This window comes from Leuciscus leuciscus (assembly GCF_965113295.1).
Source record: "Leuciscus leuciscus genome assembly, chromosome: 18".
Classification (NCBI taxonomy): Eukaryota; Metazoa; Chordata; class Actinopteri; order Cypriniformes; family Leuciscidae; genus Leuciscus; species Leuciscus leuciscus.
In genome coordinates this window covers 4,876,924-4,904,872 of record NC_138742.1, presented here as the reverse complement: position 1 = coordinate 4,904,872, position 27,949 = coordinate 4,876,924, and the positions used below count along the sequence as shown (strand labels likewise).

The following is a 27,949-nucleotide window of genomic DNA, read 5'->3' as shown; positions in this document are numbered from 1 at the left end:
TGAACATGACATGATTAAGTTTAAGAATACAAAAAAAGTCACGTTAGTCTGAAATATGTTAAGGCTGGTTGACCACACATTGTCAAATAATAGCAGAATTTTTATCTTTTAAAAATAACATTACTGTAACTACAAAAAAAGAAAACTTAATTTTATATCCAAAGCGAAGAACGAAAAAGAACTTGAGTATATCTATGAGACTCCACGAGCCGCCATTTGCTGACAACACCCAACGGTCTTTTTTCTTTTTGTCAACAACAGTCGATTCTCATTGGAGTAAACTAAGATGACGCAATTGTAAAACCTTCTTCTATAGGTCCATGACTCAATGTACTTTGTTAGACAAGCACTGCGATTGGCTGCACAGGGAGGGATTTGCGCTGATTGGTTGCGGGTTGTTGTAACACTGATGTGACACGGTCTGTGACGTTTAGAAACTGAAGTCCGTCGAGAACGAAGCAGACACACCATGTCGAAGGCAGCTATACACACTAAAATGTGTTGTAATCGTTTTCTCTTCGGAAACCTTCAATGTCGCAAGTAAGTAAATTATTTTACCACCCAATATTATGTTTTACATAACAAACGCAGTGGATATTTCGATAGTAAAAATCTAAGTTTGAATATGTACACGTTGACGCAGAAAATTTGAGTCGGACAATTCATATTCACTTTCCGTCTTGTGGAAAATGGCGGGCACGCGCATAGTGCTAGTCATTTTTCAGAAGGCTGCTCGCGACCTTTGCTGTCGAGATCATAGACTGTAGGTCGAGATGCACTCTCACTCTCTCTCTCTCTCTCTCTCTCTCTCTCTCTCTCTCTCTCTCTCTCTCTCTCTCTCTCTGACGGGAGAAAATTTTCTCTCTGAAAAATGTACACTGGGCGGGGAGAGTCTCATAGACATGATGGGCGGGGAGAAAATAGACATAAGATTGGCACTGAGAAACGCTTAAACGGTCATCATAGTTTCTTGGCGTGACAGCAGTTAAGATGCCATTGCCGAGCACTGTACACTGTGTACAGCATATTCCTGCTCAAATCGGCGGACCATCGCAAATATGGCTCGGGGGATTACTTTTCACAAGTAAGATTTAACATTACCGTACTGTTGGTTGTATTTTGTGAATAGAATATTACAGAGAGTTGAGAAGGAGCAAGGATCTTTACTGTAACGTTACTGAAATCGGTTTACTGCACCGGCCGGTGTTCACCGGACCCGGCTATGAACTGATAAGTCATATTCCATAACACTGACTTACATTACAACTGACACGAGAATGCTATTGTAGAAATAAAACAAATATTACTGGTATAACTTTGGCCAGCGAAATTTACACAAGTGGCACAGACTGTATTATCAGTGTTCGGCAGTCACTACTTGTAGCTTAGCTAGTAACTTAGTATTTTGCTGGTGGCTTCACTATTTCGTGTGTGTGTGTGTGTGTGTGTGTGTGTGTGTTGGGAGGGGGCCGGGCTTGGACAAGGGCTGGGAGGAGATGGATGAAGAAGAACGTGGTAGTACTGTGGCTGCGTTCCAAACCGCATACTCAATGAGTAGGTACTTAATTTCAATAAGTACTTACTTAATGAGCGCTAAAAGAGTAGGTACTTTATAGCCAAATCTCGTTGAGTATGAATGCGAGCCGGACATCTGCCATGTTGACGTTATCATGTGACCTACGACGCGTTATCACACGCGCAACAACTTAAAAGATTCGAACGGACACGTTTAATTCATCTATCTGTAAATATCTTGATATTGATTAAACTTGCTCATTTTGTGGTCTTTTAAAAAAAACTGCTGCCCATTTATTTTGTGCATACATTTAGGGTTGATTTCTTTTATTTAACCCTACTAATGTGAACCACCGTTTTATCCTATTTATTTCTATTACGAAATCCCAAAATTGTCATCTCTAAATATGTTGTTAATTTTTTATATCCAAACATTTTCATCCACAAGCAAAAGTGGCTAACTGCTTTATTTTTTCCTCTTTTTCTTGTTGAATTTAACTGTTGTTTCATCCCTCAGGCCTAGCCTATAAATAACAAAAAATGCTTTTTTTAAATGTATTATGATGAATTATTTAAGAAAATATATATTAAAATATTAAACCTTGTAGGTTCTTTTTTCCTGTGTAACAAATCTCATATTATGTATGCAAACCCATTATATATATATATATATATATATATATATATATATATATATATATATATATATATATATATATATATTATGGGTTTGCATACATAATGAGATTTTTTACAGATCTCATAACATCAGTAACTTGACAGCCCTACATAGAACGGGTTTCCTCAGCGTTTGTAATATCTGCACAAAGGTCAGCTGTGCGAAGATTCGCCTTTGGAGGAAAACTGTTGATTTTGTACTCTAAAATTTAAGTATCATATACTAAAAATTTATATTACCTCAGAATGAATTGCATTGCTATCCCACCCCAAAACATACAATAATAAAAACGATAAATGCTGACCAATACTTAATTATATGACTTTTTACTGAAAATGATATAATTCAATAAAACAAACAAATTGTAATGTATGTCATGACATAGCTATGCATGATTGAATACACTCTAGATGTGTATATAATGAACATATCTACATTTTCTTTCAAACAATTAAATAAAACATTAATTAAATAATTATATTTTATTTACTGACAACATTGAGAAATATTAATAAATTAGTAAAAGAATGAATGAAAGTCACCATCACACAATAAACAAATGCATAAGTCAACACATGAAACAAAGCTTTATTCAAACTACAATCATGTATGTACAGTAGGCTACAGGCGCTCAACCCCACATCCTTCTGCCATCTCAACACAGCGGTTCCCATTCTGAGGCTTTATTCTGATGAATCAGCTGACCGCCAGAGGTGAGCCGTGCCTTCACTCCGGAGGTTGTTGCGTGATGTGTTGTGCTTCACAATCTGAGGCAATAAGGGCAGGTGGAGTGATGGAGGGTCTCGTAAGGGCAGGTGGAGTGATGGAGGGACTCATAAGGGCAGGTGGAGTGATGGAGGGTCTCGTAAGGGCAGGTGGAGTGATGGAGGGTCTCATAAGGGCAGGTGGAGTGATGGAGGGACTCATAAGGGCAGGTGGAGTGATGGAGGGTCTCGTAAGGGCAGGTGGAGTGATGGAGGGTCTCATAAGGGCAGGTGGAGTGATGGAGGGTCTCGTAAGGGCAGGTGGAGTGATGGAGGGTCTCGTAAGAGCAGGTGGAGTGATGGAGGGTCTCGTAAGGGCAGGTGGAGTGATGGAGGGTCTCATAAGGGCAGGTGGAGTGATGGAGGGTCTCGTAAGGGCAGGTGGAGTGATGGAGGGTCTCGTAAGGGCAGGTGGAGTGATGGAGGGACTCGTAAGGGCAGGTGGAGTGATGGAGGGTCTCGTAAGGGCAGGTGGAGTGATGGAGGGTCTCGTAAGGGCAGGTGGAGTGATGGAGGGACTCATAAGGGCAGGTGGAGTGATGGAGGGTCTCATAAGGGCAGGTGGAGTGATGGAGGGACTCATAAGGGCAGGTGGAGTGATGGAGGGTCTCATAAGGGCCGATGGAGTGATGGAGGGTCTCATAAGGGCCGATGGAGTGATGGAGGGTCTCATAAGGGCCGATGGAGTGATGGAGGGTCTCATAAGGGCAGGTGGAGTGATGGAGGGTCTCATAAGGGCCGATGGAGTGATGGAGGGTCTCATAAGGGCCGATGGAGTGATGGAGGGTCTCATAAGGGCCGATGGAGTGATGGAGGGTCTCATAAGGGCCGATGGAGTGATGGAGGGTCTCATAAGGGCCGATGGAGTGATGGAGGGTCTCATAAGGGCCGATGGAGTGATGGAGGGTCTCATAAGGGCAGGTGGAGTGATGGAGGGTCTCATAAGGGCCGATGGAGTGATGGAGGGTCTCATAAGGGCAGGTGGAGTGATGGAGGGACTCGTCCATGGCACCATCTCCAGGATTCAGCTCTGGGCTCCTCATCCTCAGTGTTCACACCAGCCTGTTGACATTTCAGATCCTACAAAATGCACAAACATAACACAAAATCAGTCATTTTAACCGCACAATGTCATTTGATTTCAGTATTATTTAGAAGACAAAAACGCTTTTTTTCCACAAATGCTGCCATCATCTTTCCTTGCAGGTCCTGCTCCACCACAAAAGCTGTGCAGCAAATGCACAGAAATCAAGAATCAGAAAAGTGCTGCAATAGCTCTGTTTGAAATTACAATAATTAAAATAAACTATAACTTAAGATTTAAATAGTTGTTATTCAATTCTGTAGTATACTCACTCAAAGCCTTCATGAGCCACTCTTCACCGGATAAACACACATTCCCTGTAACATCCAGACAAGATTCACATTACCTCTGTGATTTATGAACTCAACACTACATTTACATGTTGAGGTTGTTTTTACTTTTTATCCAACATAAATGTTCCTCAATTTATCAACTACTAATGGACAAATAAAATAGATAAACTTATGTTTAACGTTAGTTACTTTATAGATTTGTTCTACATAATAGCACACATTTATCACTCAGATGTCTATTTCATGTTGTGATATTTCAAGATTTTCCTGTCAGATGTAAATAGACATTTAAAATAAGCGTCTTTGATGTATGGTTTGTTTATGTAAATCCACTTTAGAGACGTAACTTACGTGTCTTTACTGGAGCTCCCTTCTAACGTTATAATAAAACGTACAGCAAAATCACAACTATAGCCTACTATACTGTGTAACGTCTTTACACCTTCAACAATTCAACAGTTTACTCTACAGTAGTTCAACATATGCGATTTTAACAGAAGGAACGTGTTTACTCACATTTGAAAGCGCCCGCGTCGCTGATCTCTACGATGTTTGATAATGACGTATCCTCTCGCGTGGCCTCCTGGGATAGAAGAGTATCCATCAGATGAGCACTCAAAAATCTGACCGGAAGCAGTAAGCCATCCGGGAACTTCTCACCTACTCTTTTATGAATACTTATGTTTCGAACATACTGCTTCCTTCACGTACTGTTTTCGCCTACTATATAGTAGGAAAGTAGGCATATTCGAACGCACTTAAGTCCGAATCTCGCGATAATTCGTACGTCACCCAGGTAATTCTCGCCTACTCTTTTGGATTCGTACATACTTTTTTGCTCGCCTACTCTTTTTCCCATACTAAATAGTAGGGAAGTATGCGGTTTGGAACGCAGCGTGTGTGTGTGTGTGTGTATGTGACAGAGAGAGACCAATTTAAAAAGTTTCAAGTAGACTCTAATATAATATAATAGTATATTGTTTCTTCAACTTATTAAAATATCTGATTTGATTTTTTAAATTTTTTATTTGAACAGTCCCTGTTTTTGGTTGCCTGTCCCTGGCTAAATACAGAAAAAAACTACCTCTGTCCCTGTTTTGTTTTTGAAGACACAACATTAGGTTTTTCAATAAGATTGATAGTCAAAATGTGGACTGCAGCTTTAATTAAATGCGCTGACAGCTCATTGCACCTGTCAAACAGATTACATTGAGGGGAGCGGGTGATGGCGGCCCCACGGCTCATCCGGGCCAGTAGGCAGTAGCGGTCGATAGGGCGTCTATCTCTATATTATGTCTATGGGGAGAGTCACCGACTTGTGGTGTTTCGAACGCTTCGAAGTAGTGAATAATTTTGCGAATCGGTTTAACTGATTCAAAGCTTTGAAAGGCTCCCCAGAAGAAGTTGCGTTGCTTTATTATGCTTCCGACTAGGCATGGTATCAAATTTTCATGCTGCGATTAATTGATTGATTTTTTTTTTTTACGGTATACGGTATTATCATGATATTGTAATTTTACAAGAGAAACAGGTTAACAAAAATAAACAAACTTCAGTTTTGTCCGCTTAGTAACTTTAATAACTTTTTAATTAACTAAAAGTACCTCAAACATTTAAATACAAATAAATATAAATAAAACAATACACAATATAAAAGTAAACTGAGCAATTATATCAAAGTGAATGTGCAAACTGCAAAAGAACAACATTTGTTGTTTTTAAATAGATTTAAGAGCAAAAAACACAGCTATAAAGAATCAACAATAAACATTTTCAACCAATTCCTGGTATCTCTTCTGGGCTGCCTGGCATATTTTAGTCCTCGAGATTAAAGTGCAAAAATGTGAGCATGTTCACTTTTTCTGGCTTGAGCTTTGAACACTGAGGTGAGAGGATATGTCCACTGGCACTAAATACCCTCTCTGAAGGAACAGTTGTTGCAGGAATGCAGAGAAACTTCTCAGCCAAGGTAGCAAGATGAGGCAGTTCTTCAGCATGCAAACTCCACCACTGCAATGGATCTGCCTCTGATTTAATTAGTGGCAGAGAAAGATACAGTTTGATCTCAGCTTCAGGCTTTGACTTAATGCTGCCTTCACCCTCCCTCACTCAGTGTTGTCATCTCTGCCAGTTTTGAGGCTTCCTCAATACAGCAGTTGACCGTGGCATCAAGGTCATCAGAAAAGCTTCCCTTAAACCGGGGATCAACGAAGCTTGTCAAGTCCATCACCTTCTTTGCATCAACACTGTACCTGGATTCAAGATCTGATTTCAATACCCCTCTTCAGGGCTATGGTGAGGGCACTGTCTTCATTTTTACCTCAAGAATGTCTGAGATGATGTGACTTAGCACCGGCCTCAGGGCTGACAGACTTACTCTGCCCTCTGAAGCCAAAGCATCAGTAAAAGCACTGAGTGGTTGGAGGATTTGCAAGACTTGTTCAATGACTGCAATATCTGCATCCTTTGGCATCAAATGCCACGCACCTCTCTCTGTTGCCAGTACAGCACAGACTGCCTGCTGTTGTTCAATAAACCTCTGCAGCATTTTCGGTGTTGATCCCCATCTAGTGACTACGTCATGGATGAGTGACCTCTGAGGGACATTTAAGGCCTCTTGTTTATTTCTGAGCTCTCTTCTTCTCTTCCAGCTTCTTGAAAATCTCTGCACCAAATGTCGACAGCTTCGGACAGCTGTGTCCACCCTCTGGTTTTTCAGAGCTTTAGAAATGGCCAGATTCAAGTTGTGGCCAAAACAGCCAAACCACTGGCCGGGAAAGGTGGTGGTGTCACTCTCGAATGCCTTTTTCATGTTTGTAACATTATCAGTTGTAATACTGACAAGAAACTCTTTGTTGATGCCCCACTCCTGCAACATGTTATCAAAAATTCACTGATATTGTCAGCAGTGTGGTCTTCTGGAAAGAACTCCGTTTCCAGGCAGTTTGATTTAAGTTTCCAATCTGTGAGGTAGTGGATGGTGAAGCTGATGTATGGATGACCACTTCCTCCACTGCTGGTCCATAGGTCAGTAATTGCTGCATACCATTTTCCCTGGGCTATACGCTTGCCAACATCATCTTTTAGACTCTTATACATTTTGGGTAATTCTGTCTTAGAGAAAAACTTCTGTGAGGGAACTTTGTAAAGTGGAATTGTTGTCTCTTCATCAGTTTCAGAAGTCCTGGTTTTGCTACTGTGTAAATGGGGATCATGTCTTTAGCAATACAATATGCTATGGCATGATTGATTTCCTTGGCCCGATGAGATGAAGGTCCATATGAAGCCTGACGCTGGAATGCCTCCTGGACTGTTGGCTGAACGATGGCTTCAGCTGAAGATGAACCAGCACTGCTAGATGCATGGCCACTCTGTAAAATAGGAATTAAAAATATTACTTCATACCTCTGATAATTTAAATAAAAGATGCTGTTCAGACAGAGAATACAAGCAAAGTAAATTTTCGTTTTTGTTTGTTAGATTAAAAATAACCCAAGTTCCAACTTTCAATTAAATGCATCTGTCATTCCATACTAGATTTTAGTAATGGAAAACATGATGATGAGCTTAAGTTTTGCACTTTACTTGTACTCTCTTGTAAACATGTATATCAAGTTTACTCGCACTGTGTGAAAATGTATGATTGTGTTGCGTTCCTTTTTTAACTTAAAATCAAATTAATTATTCTGCCTAACTTACATTATTAATTCCAGAACTTACTTTGGCTGAGTATTGTATTTTTGTTGTTAAAATACGAGACACAAACTTAAGTGTAGCAAGTGGAAGCAAGCTACATGCAGCAAATGGAAATAAATAAGTTAACGTAATTTTGCCATCCTGTCTTTCAAATAGTTGTTTTATGTGGTATTCAGCATGAGAAATAAAGTGTCACCTTTATCTCCCTGAATTGCAGTGGATGGTTGTCGCGAATATGAGCGAACATGTTAGACGTGTCCCCGTGTTTCACAGCCACTTTCCGTCCACATGTCTTACACAAAGGGAAATCGTCGTCGATCAGCAATCCCTCTGCATTTTTTTGGAACCCAAAATATTTCCAAATCTCTGACTTTACCCTTTTTGAAGGGGGATAAATTGTCGGCAGCGTTCCTCCTTCCGCCATGCTTCTTCTTCGTGTGAGGATTAGAGCGCGGCGGCGCGCACTGCGTGCACACAGTCTTCTACTTGTGGGGATTGTTTACATCAGAGTGCGCACGCGTGTTCTGCGCAGCATATACGCAGTGTTTCTTCAAGCGGTTGATGGAAAATAAGCTAATGCGCGTTCTAAAAATATAAATTCGGATCTATTATTTTTCACGGTATTTTGAAGTGCCCGCGATAACAATATCGTGCATTTTCATTACCGCGATTTATCACATTACCGAATACCGGCACATGTCTACTTCCGACGAGTCAGGAGCGGCTTGCGTATGCGCCATTTCTTCACAACATAACTGAACTTTAAATAAGGATTTGTCTTATTCAGTGGAATTCTACAAATGACATGTGTAACTTAGGGCAGTAACACACAGTCTGCTGCAAATGTCGTAAAGAGAAGAAACGCGATCCGCTATCACCAATTAGCATTTAGCTTTGCTTCTAGCGAGTCTTTTTACACATTTTTTAAGCTTATCTTTTTTCTGAAGATGAATACTATTTTCACGATGAATTTGGTACTTTTATCGGGTATGTAGACTGTTGATTTAATAGGTTGATCAGTTTATTCCTCATTTATTAATACAGTGGTTCTGATTTGCAGTTCTGGTTGTTGCTGGGTCGAAGTTCGAGGCGATCGATGGACAGAATGTTACAATATCCTTCGACATCGATGAAGTGGAGAAAGCAGATGAAGTGAGGATTATTTTTAAAGAAGACAAGAAGGAATATGCTGAACTTATTGCGCAGAAGCCTTGGGTCTATGATGATCCTCCCAGACCTGGAGTTACACTGATAGTTGGAAAAGATAATTTATCTGTAATCATTCAAGATGTGAACATCTCCAGATCAGGACTCTATAAAGCAGAAGCCTACACTGGAGGGAAAGTGTCTGAGGTGACTGCTACACTTGTTGTCAACAGTGAGTATATTACTAAAATATGTCTGTTTAACTGCAATGTACCAGAGTCAGGATTATGAAAAAGAATATATAAATGGTCATGATTGTGCTCATGAAGTTTTTAAAATTAAGTTAATTTACATTTATGCATTTGGCAGATACTTTTATCCAAAGCGACTTACATTGCATTTTAAGGTACACATTTACATTATTAAATGGGAATCGAACCCATGACTTTGGCATTGCAAGCGCCAAAGCTCTACTGTTTGAGCTACTGGAAAGCCTGTTACACCTTGATATTACACCTACTGTACCTGGAATGAATTGCAACATTGCAAAGCATTTTATCTAATCTAAATGTTTTTTATAAATCACACAACATCACTTAAAACTGCAGAGACTGAATCCAAATAAACTTTTTGCAAAAGCCTCAGTTGAAATGATTGTAAGTGATATGATTATAAGTGATAAGATTTAGCTAGGTCATGTAAAGAATCAATGTCACATCATTTGATCAGCATTAACTCCTCATGATTTATTTAACAATTTAGAAAAGAGGGAAAAAAAAGAACTTGCTTACATTATTAAGTTTGTGTTTAAAACTGTGCAAACACACCACAGACTCTTTAGCAACTGTTACAATCTGCCAAATTATCAGACAAGCTTTTGCACTTTCTCTGAACTCTGTGGCAATTCTGCTCCTGTTGTCTCTTCCAGAAGCTCCAGTTTCCTCCACTACATCTCCTCCACACTCCTCCATCAGCCCAACACCTCTCAGCTCCTCTGACCTACACTGGCTTTATGCTTTAATTCCAGTCTTCATCTGCATCATCATCATCATCTTCATCATCTTGTGCTTTTGCTTCTGGAAACACATGGCAAGTATTACTTACATTTAAGCTTTTAGTGATGGATGGGAGCAGCACTGTGGTTCTAATGATGTGTTAAGCGGATAAGATGTTGATATTAAAGTTATTATAAATTCATAATTTGAAAACCTCTTCCACTGGGGAGAAAACAATCCAACCGTCTCCACTGACTTTGTATTCATGGGTTTCATCCGGTCCCTTTCCACAGGTGTATAAAATCAAGCACCTGGATTATGAATGCAGACTGCATTGTGCTTGATTAATACACCTGTGGAAAGGGACCTGATGAAACCCATGAATTGCGTGAAATTTCCTCCTTGTCATTTCTGACTTGCAACAAAAAACAAAACAATATCTAAAAGCTGCTGTGTGACAGGGTGTGCAGCAAACAAGCTAAAAAACCCAGAACTAAGTTTTTATAAGCTGTCGACCCCAAAAAACAAGTGTTTAAGGACACAAAGGGGGATATAGGCAATTGAGACCGAGTGCAACGTGTCATATTACTCTGAGAACGAACTAACACCCACTGGAGAGGAACGTAATCGGCGACAGGATAGCTTAGCTTACAGAAATATACTATATAAAACTGACATTTGGATATTCTACTTACCTGTGACAATGTTTACTGCACATGTAGTGTATTTTTAGTGAATAATGAGTGTCACGGTCCCACAGTTTACCTATTTGTTCCAGCTGATGCTTCAGGTCTTATTGCCTGTATCCACTTTTGTCCCCTTAAGGCTGATTTCTACGCTTCAGTAGCTTATAAAAACCTAGTTCTGGGTTTTGTAGCTTGTTTGCTGTACACCCTGTCACACAGCAGCTTTTAGATATTGTTTTGTTTTTAGTTATAAGACGGTGGACGTGGCCTAAATGCGTTCTGTCTCTATGTAAGGTTTCATCCACTGTTTTGAGCCAAAATACCCATCAGACAATTGATATGTATCTTTATTCCTCATATTCACATTTGACCACATAATGCTTTTGTAAAAATATTGATGGTGAAATTTACATGCAGCATTTTAAATGAATGCTTCGATTCTTTTCAGCATTTTTGGTTTTTAACTTGTATATCCTTTCTTAAAATGCCAGTACACACAGTTGTGGTGCTGAGACTGATTCCCATCACATGAGTTATTCTTATTTGGTATTACACACATGGTATTTGGTCTCATATTTGTCACTATAGTTGTGCTTTGTGTGCTTTATTGCACATTCACAAACACACAGTTACACGCTGATGTAGTGAAGCATACGGTCACAAAATCACTCAACCAGGATTCACACAGACCTGGAAAACCTGGGAATGTTACAGAGTTTCAAAAGTGTGATTTCATGGACATTCATAGGATCTTCCGAGGTCTTAATTCCTATAGACAGACATTTTAAACCAATGCTTGGGTCTAAAACAGGTGTCAGACTCAGTTCCTGAAGGGCCACAGTCCTGCAGAGTTTATCTTCAACCCTAATTAAACACACCTGATCAGCTAATCAAGTCCTTCAGGCTTGTTTGAAAACTGCAGGTGTGTGTGTGTTGAAGCAGGGTTGGAACAAAACTTTGTATGGCTGTGGCCCTCCAGGAACTGAGTTTGACACCTGTGGTCTAAAATATTTTTGTAGTTAGAAGAAGACTAAGCAAAACTGTGGTCGGGTCACCGGAAGCAGATCTTAATAATGATTTAACAGAGGTGGACAAAACACACAACTTCCTTACTTCAGTGAAAGTACAGATACTACTGGTCAGGTATTACTCCATTACAAGTAAAAGTTGTAAAGACTGATTTTTACTTGAGTAAAAGGACAGAAGTACATGTTTTTAAGAGTAAAAAGTAAATGTCAATGCATTGTTTTATTATTGTTGTATGTAATACTTACAGTATCTTATGCCTCTGAAGCAACCTAGTGAATACACCTACCAGTTACTATTATCTGTGGAATTAAGAGCTTTCAGAATGTTATAAAACCAGAAATTGTAGAAATTAAACGACTGAACTGACATAAAAAGACAGCCATATTTATCTGACTGTAATATAATTAATCTGACTCCATTAAAGTTGTTGTTATTCTTTAACCTCTTATTCTTTAAAGGTAAAGGTCTTAGAACTGATAGGAAAAACGTAGGATTTAACCTGAACGTTTAGATAACGAAAGTTATAATCACTTTAGCTTTCAACATGATCAGTGATAAAAGGAAAGATTCTCAAAGCCTTTAAAGCAGGCAAAGTTATTTATTAAGTCACATGTTTAAATATACAGACAGTGGAGTGGATCAACATACTGTATAGAAAACTTAGTTGTAACAAATAATGCACTGTTGTGTGCGGGAGTGGAAGAGTTAAAGCCTTTCTCCTAGATCAAGTTACCCTTTTAATACCCTGAGGAAAGCATTGACAGTCACACGACACAACATGAGTACCAACTAAATACCGACACCAAACCGACCGACAGGAAACCAAAAGATGAGGCAAATGTGTGGAGATCAAGAGGGGGAGAAGAACATTAACATATTCTCCTCAATGCATGTTTAACCAGTATTACCTATATTGTACATTAGAATACTTTAATATCTCTAAGTTCATCACCATTCGTTTCTGTTTATAAGCTGTCAGATGAGACCAAACATGACATAGTTACATATTAGAACACACTAGTAAGTAAACAGTATGTAGTTGAAAGCACATGTTCTGTGAAGCAAATGGTACAGACGTGTCACTGAGGAGCAAACGACTCTGTCTCTCCCGACAGAACCATCCTGTCCCTGGAGTTTCCCAACAGTCCTCAGTCAGCATATTGATGAAATCCCCTTGCGCTATATAGGCATTAGCATACTGTGATGATGATGAAGGCCATTGTGCCACGTTTAATTCACATGTATACCTTTAAAAGGATTTTTGAAGTACTAGGCCAGTAAAGAGTTCTGCCCATATTTGCTCAGCCCTACAGCTTTAACACACAGCAGAACAGTAAGAGCTGTCTGCCATGGATACACACACTGCGCCGATGATCTGTCTTCATCCATTTTGCCACCAGTTGATTAGTGTTCAAAGAGAATGATGGGAAATCTCTGAACTTCACGACACGTGACCTTACAAGAGTGATCACTGATAGGCTGTCTGTCACCTGCAGAACACCAATCACATTTTAGAGATGGAAAAAAAAAATCATCCCCTGACTGACACTACTTTCTACTCCAGGAACTTGACAGGAATACAAAGTACGATATTTGTCTTTCAAATGTAGTGATGAAGTTAAAGTAAAAAGTTTCCATAAAAAATGCTTTAAAAGATATTTCAAAAATACTCAAAAGTGTACTTAAGTAAATGTACATCGTCAATGTCCACCTCTTCAATTTTAACGGGGTCAAAGAGTTTGAGCCACTCCATGTTCTGTGGACGCGTGCGGCCGTGCGCATTTTAGTTTTGCTTTTAAATTAGCGATTTAAAAACCCCTGTGGGTGATACCGGTGCTGTCACACGTCGATTAACCAGTGGGAAAATATCCTCACCGCCACAGTCCTAGTAGTAACCACATCAGATGGCCAAATCCAAATAATATTTCATTTGGATTGTAAGGGGTGTTTTAAACCTTTTCTATCGAGAGGACGGATGGAAACCCGAAACTGGAAAGGACTGCATGTGTGCAAAGACGTAGAAACTGTTAATGAATGAAAACTGTTAATGAAATAATGTTTTATTTATACAGCGCCTTTCCGTTCGTTGCTCAAGGTCGCTTTACATTTGTACATTACAATACATTTACACACCCTCACACACATTACAATCACATTAGGACACAGTCACAAAATATCCAAAATACATGTTAAACAGATATGTGTTTAGCTGAGTCTGGAATGTAGCCACGGATGAGATATTACGATGTGTAAGGAGTAGTGAATTCCAGAATTTAGGAGCATTAACACTAAATGAAACGAGGGATGGACAATAAACCAAGTTCAGCTGATCTAAGGGCAGGGCGGTAAGAGTACAGTAGATCAGACAGATATGGAGGTGCAAGACCATTTAATGCCTTAAACGTCAGAAGTAGTAGCCTACCTTAAAGTGAATACGTGAAGCCAGTGAAGGTCATGAAGCAGTGGAGTAATGTAATGAACAAGCTGTTGTTGTTAAATATAGTGTAATATATGAGTGTCCTGTCATCCTAAAATCCTCCTACTCGTCGTTTGTGAAGTGAAGCAGGACGACGTCCCACCAGTGCTTGTTTCAGACTCTCATCCACAGATGCTTTGTGTTAGGAGCGGGAAGAGGAGCTTTTACTGCGTGATGAACATAAGCTGCACGACACAACGGTTCATGTGCTCGTCTCCTAATCAGGACCTGATATAAATACTGATTAATTCTGCTCTTTAAAACAAGGAAAAGAGGCTAATTTTAGGAAAAATGGTTAGTATATGCGCCAACAGCGGGAAACTGTATATTTGTGCAGTGTGTGCATGTCAAAAAATAAGTCCTGATCACTTTATTTAGCATCCATGTAAACGCTACGTTTGGATTAAATTAATTCTGATTGAAACACAAGGTGTCCCTGTAAACTGAGCTATTGTCACCAAAAACAGGCCTTTTACTGTCACCATTCATTTACTGTTCGTGATATTTACTGTATACGGCGTGAGTGAGAAGTTGATCTTTAATTGAAAATCAAGTATATTTATGTGTGAAGCCAGTGGATCAGAGAGAATGATTTAAAAAGCAGTTTAAATTTTTTTATATTTCAAATAATGTCAAAAAATGTGGTTTAAATGTATAAATTAAGCTTTGACTTTGGCAACATTTTATTTGATTTGGTTTACATGTCGTCTTGTAATTGTGTTTTTCACTAAGCCCAGTTTTCTGTTGTTTTCTTTACAGATCCCGTGTTTTGAAAGAATTGGGATCCAGTTCCAGTGACTGTGTGTCCGTCATCGTGAACGGTTGTGGAGAAAACACTGAAGCTCTTCTCACGGAGACCCGAGTGTCTTAAAACATGAAATAACATTACAATCACTTTAGCCTTGTTCAATATATCAGTCCAAATCAGATTTTGTGCATATCTGATCATATTTGGTAAATGTGAACTACAAAAAATGTTACGTACTGCACATTTAAACATAAGCTTCAGGTTTCACAGACCAGGCTTAAGATAGTCCTGGACTCAAATACATGTTTGAGCTGTTTTACCTGTAGCATCTCACACTCACATTTCTAAAAGCATGTCAGTGTCATTGTTTTGTCTCGAGATGCACACCAGTAATGTTTTTTCTAAGACACATTTATAAAAGCTACTTAAATCAGTCCTAATTGAACTAAGGGCTAATCCTGGCTTAATCTAAGCCCTGTCTGTGAAACCGGGCCCAAATGTCTTTGTCCAGCACCATGGCTACATGTAAGACAACATCTGTGTTGGAAACCCCTCAGGTATTCCAGAAAATAAAAAGACAATCATTTAGATCAGATTCCAATCACAGATAATCTGATTTGGATCGAGTGTGAATGTAGTCTTAGATGTCAATGAACTGCCAAACTATCAGATGCTGTTATTTCAATGTGGTGCTTGTGCTGAAAGTACAGCTGGAGTATGAGCACAGATGTCGCCTCACATGCATGCGAACTACACACACAATTATGTCAAAATGCACATCGTGTCGACTTAGGAGCATTAAATGTAAACAGTGTATGTCCTACACGAGCGAAAAACAAATGGGAGAAAATCGGATGTGTAACTATACCTGTGGATTTATTCTTAAAGGGAGGAGCGTCATAAACAGTTGCCATACGTTTCATTACAGTTCATATAAAATAAAATAAACGCTTCTTTTGACAATCACTTTTTTATTTTTAATATAAATCACTTTATATTTATTCACACAGTGAAGACTAGCCTATATAGTGTTTTTTTTTATTTTTTTATTTTTTATACAATTTCGGTAGAAGGGCCTATTTCTTACTACATGGTAAATCTGCTATTGTACCTGGAAAACTTCAGTTTATTTAATTTGTATATGTTTCTATTGTGTTTGTCCTATTGTTTGTAATTTGCTGCTTTGTTCCTATTTTAAATATCTAAAATAAAATTGCTTTAATACAGAAGTCTGTGTGTAATGATTGTAGTCCCGATTGTAAAAAAATTTTTTATTAATACCATTTATGAGTTATGATGACTCCCCTATGGCTTGCCACTCTTCTTTAACTGTTTTTCTATCCTGTCAAAGTGCTTCTGCTCACTGAAAAAAAAAAAAAGAAACATTAAAAAAATTTAAAAGGACATTCATGGTGATTTTGATCTTGTCAATTTGTATGTGTGTGTGTTTGTGTGTGTGTGTGTGCTCCCCAGAACTGATGTCAGGTGAATGTGGATTCTGGATTGCATCAATTTGCTCCTGATCTTCAAAGTTAAGTACAACGGCACAGGCACTTGTTGGTGGAGCACTTTTGGAAAAAGTGTCAAGCCACTTTGATTTCTTTTGGCCACTGATGATGGTCTGTGCAGAGAAAATTGAAAATGACATTAAAGGAACATGCCGACTTTTTGGGACTTTAGCCTATTCACCATATCCCCCAGAGTTAGATAAGTCCATACATACCCTTCTCATCTCCGTGCGAGCCGTAACTCTGTCTGACGCACCCACCGCTAGCCTAGCTTAGCACAAAGACTGGAGGTAAACGGCTCCAGCTAGCATTCTGCTCCCAATAAGTGACAAAATAACGCCACCATTTTCCTATTTACATGTTGTGATTTGTATAGTCACAGCGTGTACAAATAACAAGGTCACATGAGACACAGCCATCTTCTAACCGTATACATACTGGGAACTATAATCTCAGAAGGCGAAGCACTGCTACTTGGGCGGAGTGCGGGGCTTCTCAGGTGCTGCGAGCAAATCACTCCGCCCAAGAAGCAGTGCTACTTTCTTAACTCTCAAGAGTTCTTTCTCAAACTCTGGAAAGTCCATCAACTCCTTTGCTTTAAGAACATTGTCGGCTTCTGATTTAGTGAATTCGAGAGGAATGTCTTCTGGAATCATTTTCAACAAGATAGGACATTATAAACTTCCATAGGTGTCCGCTACAACACCTAGTGCGTCAGGGCTACGCACCTGTAGCTCACAGTCATCATACAGTTTGAGCAAAGCGCTTACAACAGTTGCTCGATTTACGGGAGGCATGTTCAGTAACTTATTCATATGAGCATTAATCACTAGAACTTTACGGCCAAATCGTTTTTTAAGCAGATCAATGGCAGTGTCATAATTAATATTAGTCTAAGCGAGGCCTCTGTCAGAAATGATTTCTAATAACTGAATTTGTCAGTCTTGCTCAAACGTTCATTATCATGGATGGTTGTTTCGTACTGACTCAAAAATCCTTGCCACTCAGTCAAATCTCCCCAGAAAACTTCTGAATGATCCATTTGGGAAGTTTGACTGTGTTCCTTCTATAAGGCCCAGATCCAGATCCGTGCTCACTCTGTTCGGACTGGCTTTATTTCTTCCGCGTCTCACACTTATTCTCCGCACACTGATCTCTTCTTCAGTTTCTGCTTCATCTTTATCATGTTCTCTGAGAATCTTTTCTTTGTCCTTCAACTGATCAAGCAATTCCTCCAGTTTCCCAAAGCATGGTTCTTCTTTATCCAACTCATCATCAATTTTCTGGTTGAGTTTTGTCGTTGCAGTTCGGATCACTCCACGCTTTATTTTCAGTCGCTTTAAATCCGCTGGATCCAAGACTTGAGTTCGAATTCCCCACGCAGTTTCTTCCAAACAATTCTTCACTCCCGTTCAGTCTTCTCCCTTTATTCTTCATGAATTAGATCTTTGAATCCCAGGATTCGGCACCAGTTTTTTAAGTACAAGGAAAGATTCCGATGAGAAGAGTTTTCTTGATGCATGTAATCAATTTATTGCCTATTATTTTACAACTCTTAAGTTGCGCGGGGAAAGGGGAATGGGAACAACTAGGCAGTATGGAGTCTCGTGCGCGCACGCGCTCCGCATCCATGGTTCCTTTATCCTGGGGAACTACCACTTCAACAGGGTATGTCCATATATGGAAACGTGCGTCAGACTATGATGAAGCCCTTACTGGCAGGGGGGACGTCTCCATCTCCATCCCGTGTATTGGAGTTTCGCCCCCTTTCTGTGTGTGTGTGTGGGTGAATATATTACCCCTCCTCTCCCTGTGTGTGTGTTGGCTACATGTAAGGCCCTGTCCCAAATGGCACACTTCATGTGCACTTTCGGTCTTGTGGACTTACAATGGCTGTGACCGCAGTGTGTCCCATTTGTCATTTTTAGATCTCAGAAGTGTGCTCGCGAGAACCCCCATGTGGTCGATTTGCGCCCTTGATGCGCACTTTTGCCGAGCCCGCGCTGATGCGGACTCCGCTGCAGACTTCTTCCCGACAGTCAAAGCGGCATTAGGTCACGAAAGTGTGAACTCAGAGGAAGACCGCGAGTGCTTAGGGTTGCATTTGGGACAGGGCCTATGACAGCGCTTCTGCATTAACTTCAGTCTGAGACAGAAACGCAGGAGACAATTTTTCGAGCATGTCGAACTCCAATACAAGTAAGTAATCACAACATTCTTATAATGTATTTATTAAAACTTTAAATACATTATTGTAAAAAATGAAAACATAAATATAGAGTGAAGTTTAATGTTTTTTCTGCAAAACATAGAACTATTTTGACCAACAATTGAAATATTACAACTTTAAAACGTGAACTGTTAAATAACCTTATTGTTTTATAAGCTATTGCCCGTGCCATTATTAATCATAAAGCCTGCGTTTAAAAAACAGCAACAAGAAAGTTGCTGGGGGGAAAACCATAAGGTGTTATTATTGTCACGTTGTTGTTTATAATAATCAGAGCTGAGTGAAAGGAGATTTGCTATGTTTGGTGGAATTTTGATTTTGTGACTGTCTCGATGAACCAACGCTACTCGCATGTACCACAAAAAATACAAAATGAACCACAAAAAAACCTACTGTTTTCCATAAATTCAACTGATAACATACATTGGGGTTTAAAATAGAAATTAACAATTGTATTTTTTTAAATTAAATAACCTTAACAAAGATGAATAAATGCTGCAGCAACAACATGTTAATATTCCTCATTGTTAATGCATTAAATAATATAGCCTACATTATTACTAAGTGAATTTAAGTGACTTTCAGTCTTAAAGTGACAATATCAGACATGATGTGAGAGAGCGATGTAAAGAGAGTGGCCTGCAAATGGCGCTATAATAACAGTTGTAGGTTATTTGTCATTGTTCGAGGCTCTGACTCAGTGTGGAGTGTTTGTCCATCAGTGTCCTGCTGTCTGTCTGCTCTCTGGAAGATGATGAGGACTTCTGTTTGTTCCTCTGAGGGTATGATTATTCTTTAAACAACATATTATTCATTTATTAACACACTCGCGGTCAAAACATGAGTTTAGTGTCATTTGTTTCTGAATGAAGATCTGCACTGAAATAATAGAGTGTGTTTAAGTTGATGTTCATCTTTTGTAGAAATGGATCAGTCTCTGGATGTTCCTCTCTCTGTAGAGGAGACCCGAGCAGAACCGGCCCAGAGTTCAGTGCGGCCATGTTCATTCACACACGAGGAAGAGTGTGTGTGAGCGATGATGAGGATGATGATGATGAAGAACAGCAGCTTTGAGGGTCGAGACACAGAAGAATGAACTAGAAATTCATATTTTCTTGACTTTGTATTAAATAGTTTCTGTGATCACTCATTTAATGATGATTACAGAAAGATTTCCTTTTTTTCTTCAAAATGTTCATGCACTTAAAATTTCACTGTTTAGATCTGGGTTTCCCAAATTTACTTTTCATTAAATGAAATAATTAAGTTAATCAATTCATTATTAAAATGTAAAACTAAAATGAATCTTATATAATAGAAACCTTCTAAATAAAGCACTTATTAAACTGATGTCAGTGCTTTACTGTGTTCATGCTGTCTGTGGATGTGATGAAATACTGTGTTAAAATATTTGAATAAATGTGTAATTAATTTCTTATCAATGTCTATCGCTAACTTGGATATTTCCCCACAGCTTTGACTGGTGTTTTCTCCTCTGACTGGTTAAATAACGCACTAATCAACTTCACTTCACTCTGCCAGAATAATAAATCATAAATGTTAAATACATACTTGTAACCTGAGTTGACAAATCAAGAGAGATCTCACCAGTTTTGTTCAAAAGTCTTCTCGGATAATTGACCAATCGCCTCAACGTCACCAGAGATCACGTGTCAGTGAAGCAGAAGCAGCGCGCTGAGCAGAATGATCGAGCTGGTGTGAGATAGATCAAGTTCATCGCTCGTTTTGTTGGCAACATCTTGAGATTACTGATGCAATATAGTGTGCGTGAATACAAAGCAAGTGTATTTTGTCAGTTCTTACTCTTTAATATGCCGATTGTTTCATGCCGCGATTCAGATTCATCCAGCGCCATATTCCCTGCATTCTGATTAATTGTCTTGTTATTCTTTCTTTAACGTTGTTCATTATAGTTACTGCAAGTAATACCCTCAATTTACAAGTGCAATATGCCAAGGTTTTAGAGTGTTATTTCGCGATTAAAGAGTCGGCTACCAGTTTATTATAGTTTAAATGTGTTAGTATCTATCAATGCGCTAATGCCGCCATCTTGTGGCAAACATAGAATGGCTATTCTATTTATTTGCCTAGTTCTTGTATTAAAGGCTCTAAATTGTTGTTAAATTCATATCTGTAAAGATGATTATCATACACAAACAAACATATTCATGTGAAATGTTGTCTCATGAAATTTGATTTAATGAGACAACATTGAACATGAACAAAAGAGGGTTGTTGTTTAGAACTAATATTCTGAAGCTAATATTTTAGAACTATAAAATTGCATTTTCTCTAGAAATTGACTTTTTAAGTTTTTATTCATTTCCATGAGTTGCCCAGGCCTTGCTATAATCTGCCAATGAGGTAACATTAAAATACCTGAGTAAACTGATCAGCAATTTAGTCTGAACTCTATTCACTATAAGTATTGAAGTCTCATTTGATACTTTGATACTTTCTTACATCCACTATTCCTATTTGTCTGTAAAAGCTGCTGATTGTTCCAGTTATTCAAATATGTTGAATCCATTCACTAAAAGGATTAATTCAGTGACTTTTTCTGTATTGCATCATTACACCACTATATGGAGATCAATGAGTGTGTTTTTGTCAAGGTTGTTTTGTGTGTGTGTGTGTGTGTGTGTGTGTGTGTGTGTGTGTGTGTGTGTGTGTGTGTGTGTGTGTGTGTGTGTGTGTGTGTGACACTCAAAAAGCGAGTCACTCAAAGTGCACCAATCATGTGCGTTTCTGAAAGCGAACATGGCTCAAAGCCAACTATAGTCGTTGTGTTACACAGAGAGAATCACCGAGGAGGAACTGGAGTCCATTACTGGAGGTTGTTTTCTGCCGCCATGATTCAGCCTGTTCGACTATCATTCTTTTCTCTTTGGCAACATTATTCACTGTCGCGAGTAAGTAAATGATTTTAACATCAGACAGTATTAAATGTGTGTTGTTTTAGCCTACACACAATAAATAGGCTATTACATGTGTAATTAAAATAAAAAGCTTTTTTTTTTTTTTTTTTTTTTTAGCAATCTTGATATTTGTAATTGTGTTTATAATTATCATTGTAATTAATAATTTCACAAGATCAAATTATTGGAGTAACATTAATGATATATTTTTGTTGCGTATGTGCCTGCTAGGGTTGTCAAAATGCGCAGAATTATAGGCTACTTCTTCTAACCTACTTTTTTGACATATTGCATATTTAAATGAAATGTTTGTATTGAAATACTTTACCTAATTTATATCCTAACATTGATAAAACTGTGCTTAACGAGACAGTATGAAGATGTTTGTGAGGGCTGGGCACTAGAAAGCTTTTGAGCTCCTTTATGAAAACAGACTTTTTGATTACTAGCCGATACAGTGATTTAAAATACCAGAGGAGCGGTTAGTAAGAATATACTATTTGTAACCACGGTTTACTTTAAACCAATAAATGATGATGAAGGCTCATGATCGCAAAACGTTATGTGCAAAAGATAGACAGAATGAGGAGGGTTTTCATGTGTGGCGTTGAATGCTCTGCGTCTTCTCTGTGTGAGTCGGAGACCAGAAATGAGAAAGAGTGCGGAAGTACAGAGCGCATTTAGGCCAAGCCCACACACACAGTGACATCGAAAAGACAGCTGCAAAAAGAGAAAACCCACACCTAGCTTTGGTGGGTTAAGGTTATTGTGAGGAATGAGATCTGGGTTTCACAGTCTGTGCGCGACGGCGACCGCGAGCAATCAGGCAGTCCGCTGAATCAAACCAACTACAAACTCAAGACATCACGCTGCGTTACATATTTTTTTATGATTAAATTTAGGAGATTCCGCACAGTTTTGTTAAATATGAAATTAATTTCCACTGTCTTCGTGTTGGTTTCAGGTAGGTAACGTTAGAGAGTTGGGTGTTACTGGACGAATGCTTGTTTTTATTTAACTGTAAAATGAATGTAAATGAATGTCAAGTTCATCGCTCATTATTCTAAACTAAAGCATTGATTATCATCCTAAACACTTTCTTTCTGTTTAACAGTCGATGCTTTACTTGCTGATGGGTCGAAGATCGAGGCAAATCATGGAGAAAACGTTACACTGCCATTCCCGATGGATAAAGCGGAGAAAGCCGATAGATTGAGGATCATTTTTAAAGAAGAAACTACGAAAAGCTTGTCTTTGATCTCCCAGAAGTGTGTCCCTCATGAAGGATGTACTGTTGTGGACACACCTGGAGTCTCAGTGCTAGTTGGAGGAGAATGCGTGCGCGTAACCATTCACAACGTGGACATCTCCAGATCAGGACTCTATATAGCAGAAGCTTGGTTTGGAAACAACGTGTCTGAGGTGAAAGCTACACTTGTGGTCAACAGTGAGTATATTACTATAACGTCTTTTTGCATGTAATGTACTAGAATATATATATAATTCATCATTTGAGTAAGAACGGGTATATATATATATACAGCAGTACTCATCAGAACATTCCAATATCCAGTATTGTCATTATAGTCTGATAAAAAAGCAAATAATTACCAACCAGTAACTCAATGAAACAACAGCTCCACCCGTGTGAAGAACGGCTCACTCACACAATGAAACACTCACAGAACACAGCTTTTACATTTTAAGAAACATTTTACATCTTCCCTATATATATATAAAAAGCATGTATTTAAAATAGAAATCTTTGTAACAATATACACTAGCCTACCGTTGTACTACCTTAATTTTTTTTTTAATTAATGCTATTCAGCAATGATATTAAATTGATAAAAAGTGATAGTAAAGATTTAGATTGTTAGAAAAGATTTCTATTTTGAATATTGTTTTAAACATATTGATAATAAATCAGCATATTAGAATGATTTCTGAAGGATCATGTGACACTGAAGACTGAAGTAATGATGCTGAAAATTCAGCTTTGATCACAGGAATAAATTATATTTTAAAGTATATTAAAATAGACATCCATTATTTTAAATTGTAATAATAATTTTTCTGTATTTTTGATCAAATAAATGCAGGCTTGATGAGCATAAGAGTCTTCTTTCAAAAACATAAAATAAACAAAAATAGTAAGGTTTCCAAACTGTTTTTGTGTGTGTGTGTATATATATATATAGAAGGAAATTACATAATTTCTGCAAACACACAGATCTTTAATCTATTCAAAGAAAGAGTAAAGGCTTGACCTTTGGCAGATTGTGAGGAATTTGTGGTTTTGGATTTACTGTTTATGATTCTCTTATTCGTTTCTGCTCCTGTTGTCTCTTCCAGAAGCTCCAGTTTCCTCCAGTCCAGCTCCTCCACACTCCTCCTCCAGCCCAACACCTCCCAGCTCCTCTGACCTACACTGGCTTTATGCTTTAATTCCAGTCTTCATCATCATCATCATCATCATCATCCTCATCTTGGTTTTTTGCTGCTTCTATAGGAGGAGGAGGGCAAGTATTACTTACATTTATTCTTTTATTTATGGATATATGCATTATCTCGGGTTCTAATAATCTGAGTCTGTATTCATCAAAATCTTTCGAAAGCTAAAAGTTTCTATTAACATTGAAATTTAGGAGCAGCTCTTAAAAATGAGTGGCGTTTCGCTCCTAATAGGCCTATAGATCTTATAGATTTTTCATCTACGAGTAATTCAAACATTTGAACAGTAAAAGTAGCAGCTGAACCCAGAACAGTTTAGATGTCGCCCTCAGGACTTCTGTATCACTAAAGACTGACTCGATCTGATCATTTGGATCTTCATAACAGTTTAACAAACTTTCCTTTTGGTATCTTCACTTTAAAGGCCCTCGATGGTTCAGTCCCACAGATATGGAGATCTTAATGCGGCTTTATGAGTAAATTGGTCAATTACACACCAATGTAAAGTGGTCAAAAACCCAATTTGAGTCACTTTGCATAAAGCTAATACTTTTTTCTTTTAAAGAGGAATATTTAAAAACAAATTATTCTGGCTTTCATCACTATTTATGTTTGTCTTTCTACAGTCATAGCAAGTGTGTAAACCGCAAATTTTTATTTGGTTTACGTGACGTCTTGTAATTGTGTGTGTGTGTGTGTGTGTGTGTGTGTGTGTGTGTGTGTGTAGGCTGTCAGAAACAGTCAGCATCAGATGATGGAGCCAGAGAAACTCCAGCTGTCTCCAGGTATGAAGCTCTTCACTGTTTGATGCATCACATGACTTTTCCATTATTAGGATATTTCTCTTTGCCATGTTGTTCCTCACTAAGGACAGTTTTCTGCTGTTTTCTTCACAGATCCAGTGTCTCAACAGAAAGAATTGGAAAAGATGATTGTGTAGCCGTCGCCATGAACGGTTGTGGAGAACATCTAGAAGCTCTTCTCACATCTTCTTAAAACACTTCAACACTTTAACCTTCTTCAAACTATCAGTCCAACATGTTTAGTCAGATTGACAGTGATAACCTTAATGACAGACGGCACCAAAACTATTTTCTAAATATATCCCCAGCATTAAGTGTTGCAGTGCAGTGTTGCTCTTCTGCTTGTTCTGTCTCCTGTAATGTGTTTCTGTGATTTGTCTCATGAATGTTAAAGGCCCACTGAAGTGTCTTGGTAAGCGCAGCTTTGATGCGTTGATGTAATTTCCTCTGAAACAGGAAGCTGAGGCGGGACTTATTGAATGGCTCCTCCCCCTTTTCAAATAGCCAATAGCGTTTACTTTACAGCACCACTGAAGTGAATCTGAGTGCTGATGATACGCTGGATTTAGTAGAGGTGTGAATAAATTCTAAACATGTCATTCTTAACCAACGTATAGTTGATAAACTTGAGCGTTTGAGCAACCGAACACACATCTCCAACACATATTCCTCCGTCGCTGTGGCCAGGTGGTGTTTATAGCAGAGGGGGCGGAGCTTTAGATTCTAGAGAGCATTTGATTGGACAGAAGATGTGATGAGAAGCTGAAGTCTGCAGTGATGTCATAAAAATCCCATATCCATTTTAGCAGAAGTGAAAGACTACGTTCTGAATGCTTAAATCTCATAAATGCCAGTTTTTTATTGTTTTGGAACACACCGGCTTATTCATAACCTTAAGACTAACATATTCCAACACATTCTCACCCCAAATCGTCACTTTTTCGTCACTTTCAACCATGCTTCAATATCCGACGCACAAAGCACCCTTTAGCAAATAATACACATTTGTCTGCAGTTATTGATGCAATACACATTTTTAAGTACATGCACAAACATCAGACAAAGTAACATTGAATTTATTTACACCTTCACAACATGAATTATACTGGTAATATTTACTTGTCAGCTGGTGTTGATGCTAATAATCTGTATTTGTTAATCGTTTTAAGAAGTGCAGTTATACAGCTTTTACCGTATTGTTGTATCAGAGGAACAAAAGCTTCTACAGCAGATCTTCAATCAGATCCACACATTATGATTTATGTTAGGATATCAATAAATTTGGTTATTTGGTCAAAACAGCCTTACTACTCGATGTGTAGCTGACATATCAAGAGATCACACAGATGAAGCACACGTCTCTTTACAAGCATCGCGTGACGCCGCTATCTTCAGAAAACCTGTGGCTTGTGGTTATAGAGATGAAGTGTGTAATATTGAAGTGTGTAATATTGAAGTGTGTTATATTGAAGTGTGTTATACTGAAGTGTGTTATACTGAAGTGTGTTATATTGAAGTGTGTTATATTGAAGTGTGTCATATTGAAGTGTGTTATATTGAAGTGTGTTATACGTAAGAGGACGTTATATTTGAGTGAATTTCTCAGATAACGTTCATCTCACAGCTTTAACAGTCTGGATGTCCTAAAGAGCAGATTCAGAGCTTTCCAGAGATACCAAATGTTGTGAGGTTTAGAAAACTCCCTCAGTCTTTACATTGACTCAATGATCAAATGTAGCACTCTTATGGAAATATGATAATTTGTCATTTAATGGGTGACCGAGCTTTTTCTTCCCTTGCTCCAAAACTCAGGAACTCTCTTCCATATGAGATTAGACATGCTGAATCTTTTAGTGCTTTTAAATCCTTGCTTAAAACTCACTTTTAGACTTGCTTTTATGTGATTTTGTAGTGTATTTTGTATGTTTAGTTTATTGTTTTGATGTTTTTATTTCTCTTGTTATTTATGCATTTACTTTGTACCTTTACATTTGATCCTTTTCTGTGTAAAGTGCCTTGAGGAGCAACATTTAAAGCTGCTATATAAAATAAAGTTTATTATTATTAAATCTGACTCATTTTCAAATGGTTTGTCATAAAACAACATCTCTTATGTGGTTTCTAATCAGAATATGACTTTCTGTTACGAAACAGGGCATTGATTTCATAATTCATACATGACCACTGTAAAGACATCAGGACTTTATGTTTATCAGGCATTCTGGGAGACGCAACAAGTGAAATTATATATTAATATTCTTATGAAAATATTCCCAATTATTACATTTTTACTGCCATTATTAAACGTTATGTTGCCCCAATAACATATTAATATGTAAATAAGATACATTGTGTTGAATGGCACTACACATGTATGGCTATTACCCACATATTGCATAAAGTAAAATGGTATATCAATTAATTCCGTTATATCTTTCATAGTTTGGAATCATCTTTATACAAAGTTTGGGGGAGAGAGAAAAAAAGCTTAATATGAAAATTGATTGGTGAATGAAAAAAATAAAAATAATTTATGCCTATTTATGTCTTTTCATTTTCTTAATAAATGGGTCCTGGTGTCCTCTACACAGGACAGCATAACAGGAATACATTTTTTTTTTTTTTTTTTAAATCTCTATTCAATTTGTTTCTTCTACAAACAATGTAATGAAAAACTAAATTTGCAACAACAAAAAAAAAAAAACATATTCTGGTTCTCCGGATAATAGAGTGGAAGTGTTCTTGTCCCCATTTACCACAATGAAGAGTTCATGTCAGTCTCGCGCACTTGCTAAAGCACTTCTTCAACCGGATCTTGTGGTTAGAGGTGAAGTGGCAATTCTTCTGTGTGTTTGCAACTGTTGTTGTGGAGTATTTCCAAAAACCAAGACCACGTAAAGAAAA

General features: G+C 38.2%; 1 protein-coding gene and 1 long non-coding RNA gene across 4 annotated transcripts; one reads left to right on the top strand and one right to left on the bottom strand.

Moving 5' to 3' along the window:
* The first annotated feature begins 207 nt into the window (after window positions 1-207).
* LOC309480988 (uncharacterized protein) lies at window positions 208-27,949 on the top strand. 3 transcript variants are annotated; one of them, XM_082145768.1, is made up of 6 exons: window positions 21,545-21,782; window positions 22,903-23,235; window positions 24,144-24,310; window positions 24,970-25,027; window positions 25,139-27,621; window positions 27,783-27,949. In XM_082145768.1, exons 2-5 carry the CDS (start codon window positions 22,974-22,976, stop codon window positions 25,180-25,182), a joined length of 531 nt encoding a protein of 176 aa, XP_082001894.1. In that variant the 5' UTR covers window positions 21,545-21,782; window positions 22,903-22,973; the 3' UTR covers window positions 25,183-27,621; window positions 27,783-27,949. The 3 variants fall into 3 exon arrangements, 1 of the variants encoding a protein (XP_082001894.1); XR_014199815.1 differs by lacking the exons at window positions 21,545-21,782; window positions 22,903-23,235 and adding exons at window positions 208-540; window positions 9,092-9,409 and having other exon boundaries at window positions 24,144-25,027; XR_014199816.1 differs by lacking the exons at window positions 21,545-21,782; window positions 22,903-23,235; window positions 24,144-24,310; ... (1 more) ...; window positions 25,139-27,621; window positions 27,783-27,949 and adding exons at window positions 273-540; window positions 9,092-9,409; window positions 10,106-10,266; window positions 15,123-15,305.
* On the bottom strand, window positions 3,918-4,950 carry LOC309481037. Its single transcript, XR_014199864.1, has 3 exons — window positions 4,852-4,950; window positions 4,315-4,359; window positions 3,918-4,038 (listed from the first exon to the last, which is right to left on the bottom strand). It is a non-coding gene; the product is annotated as an uncharacterized lncRNA (long non-coding RNA).

Bases quoted from the DNA above. Each gene is read 5' to 3' on its own strand.
- LOC309480988 (XM_082145768.1), top strand. From the start codon at position 22,974: ATGGATAAAGCGGAGAAAGCCGATAGATTGAGGATCATTTTTAAAGAA. The intron at 23,236-24,143 runs GTGAGTATATTA...TGTCTCTTCCAG, and splicing joins AGCTACACTTGTGGTCAACA to AAGCTCCAGTTTCCTCCAGT. The intron at 25,028-25,138 runs GTATGAAGCTCT...TTTTCTTCACAG, and splicing joins GAAACTCCAGCTGTCTCCAG to ATCCAGTGTCTCAACAGAAA.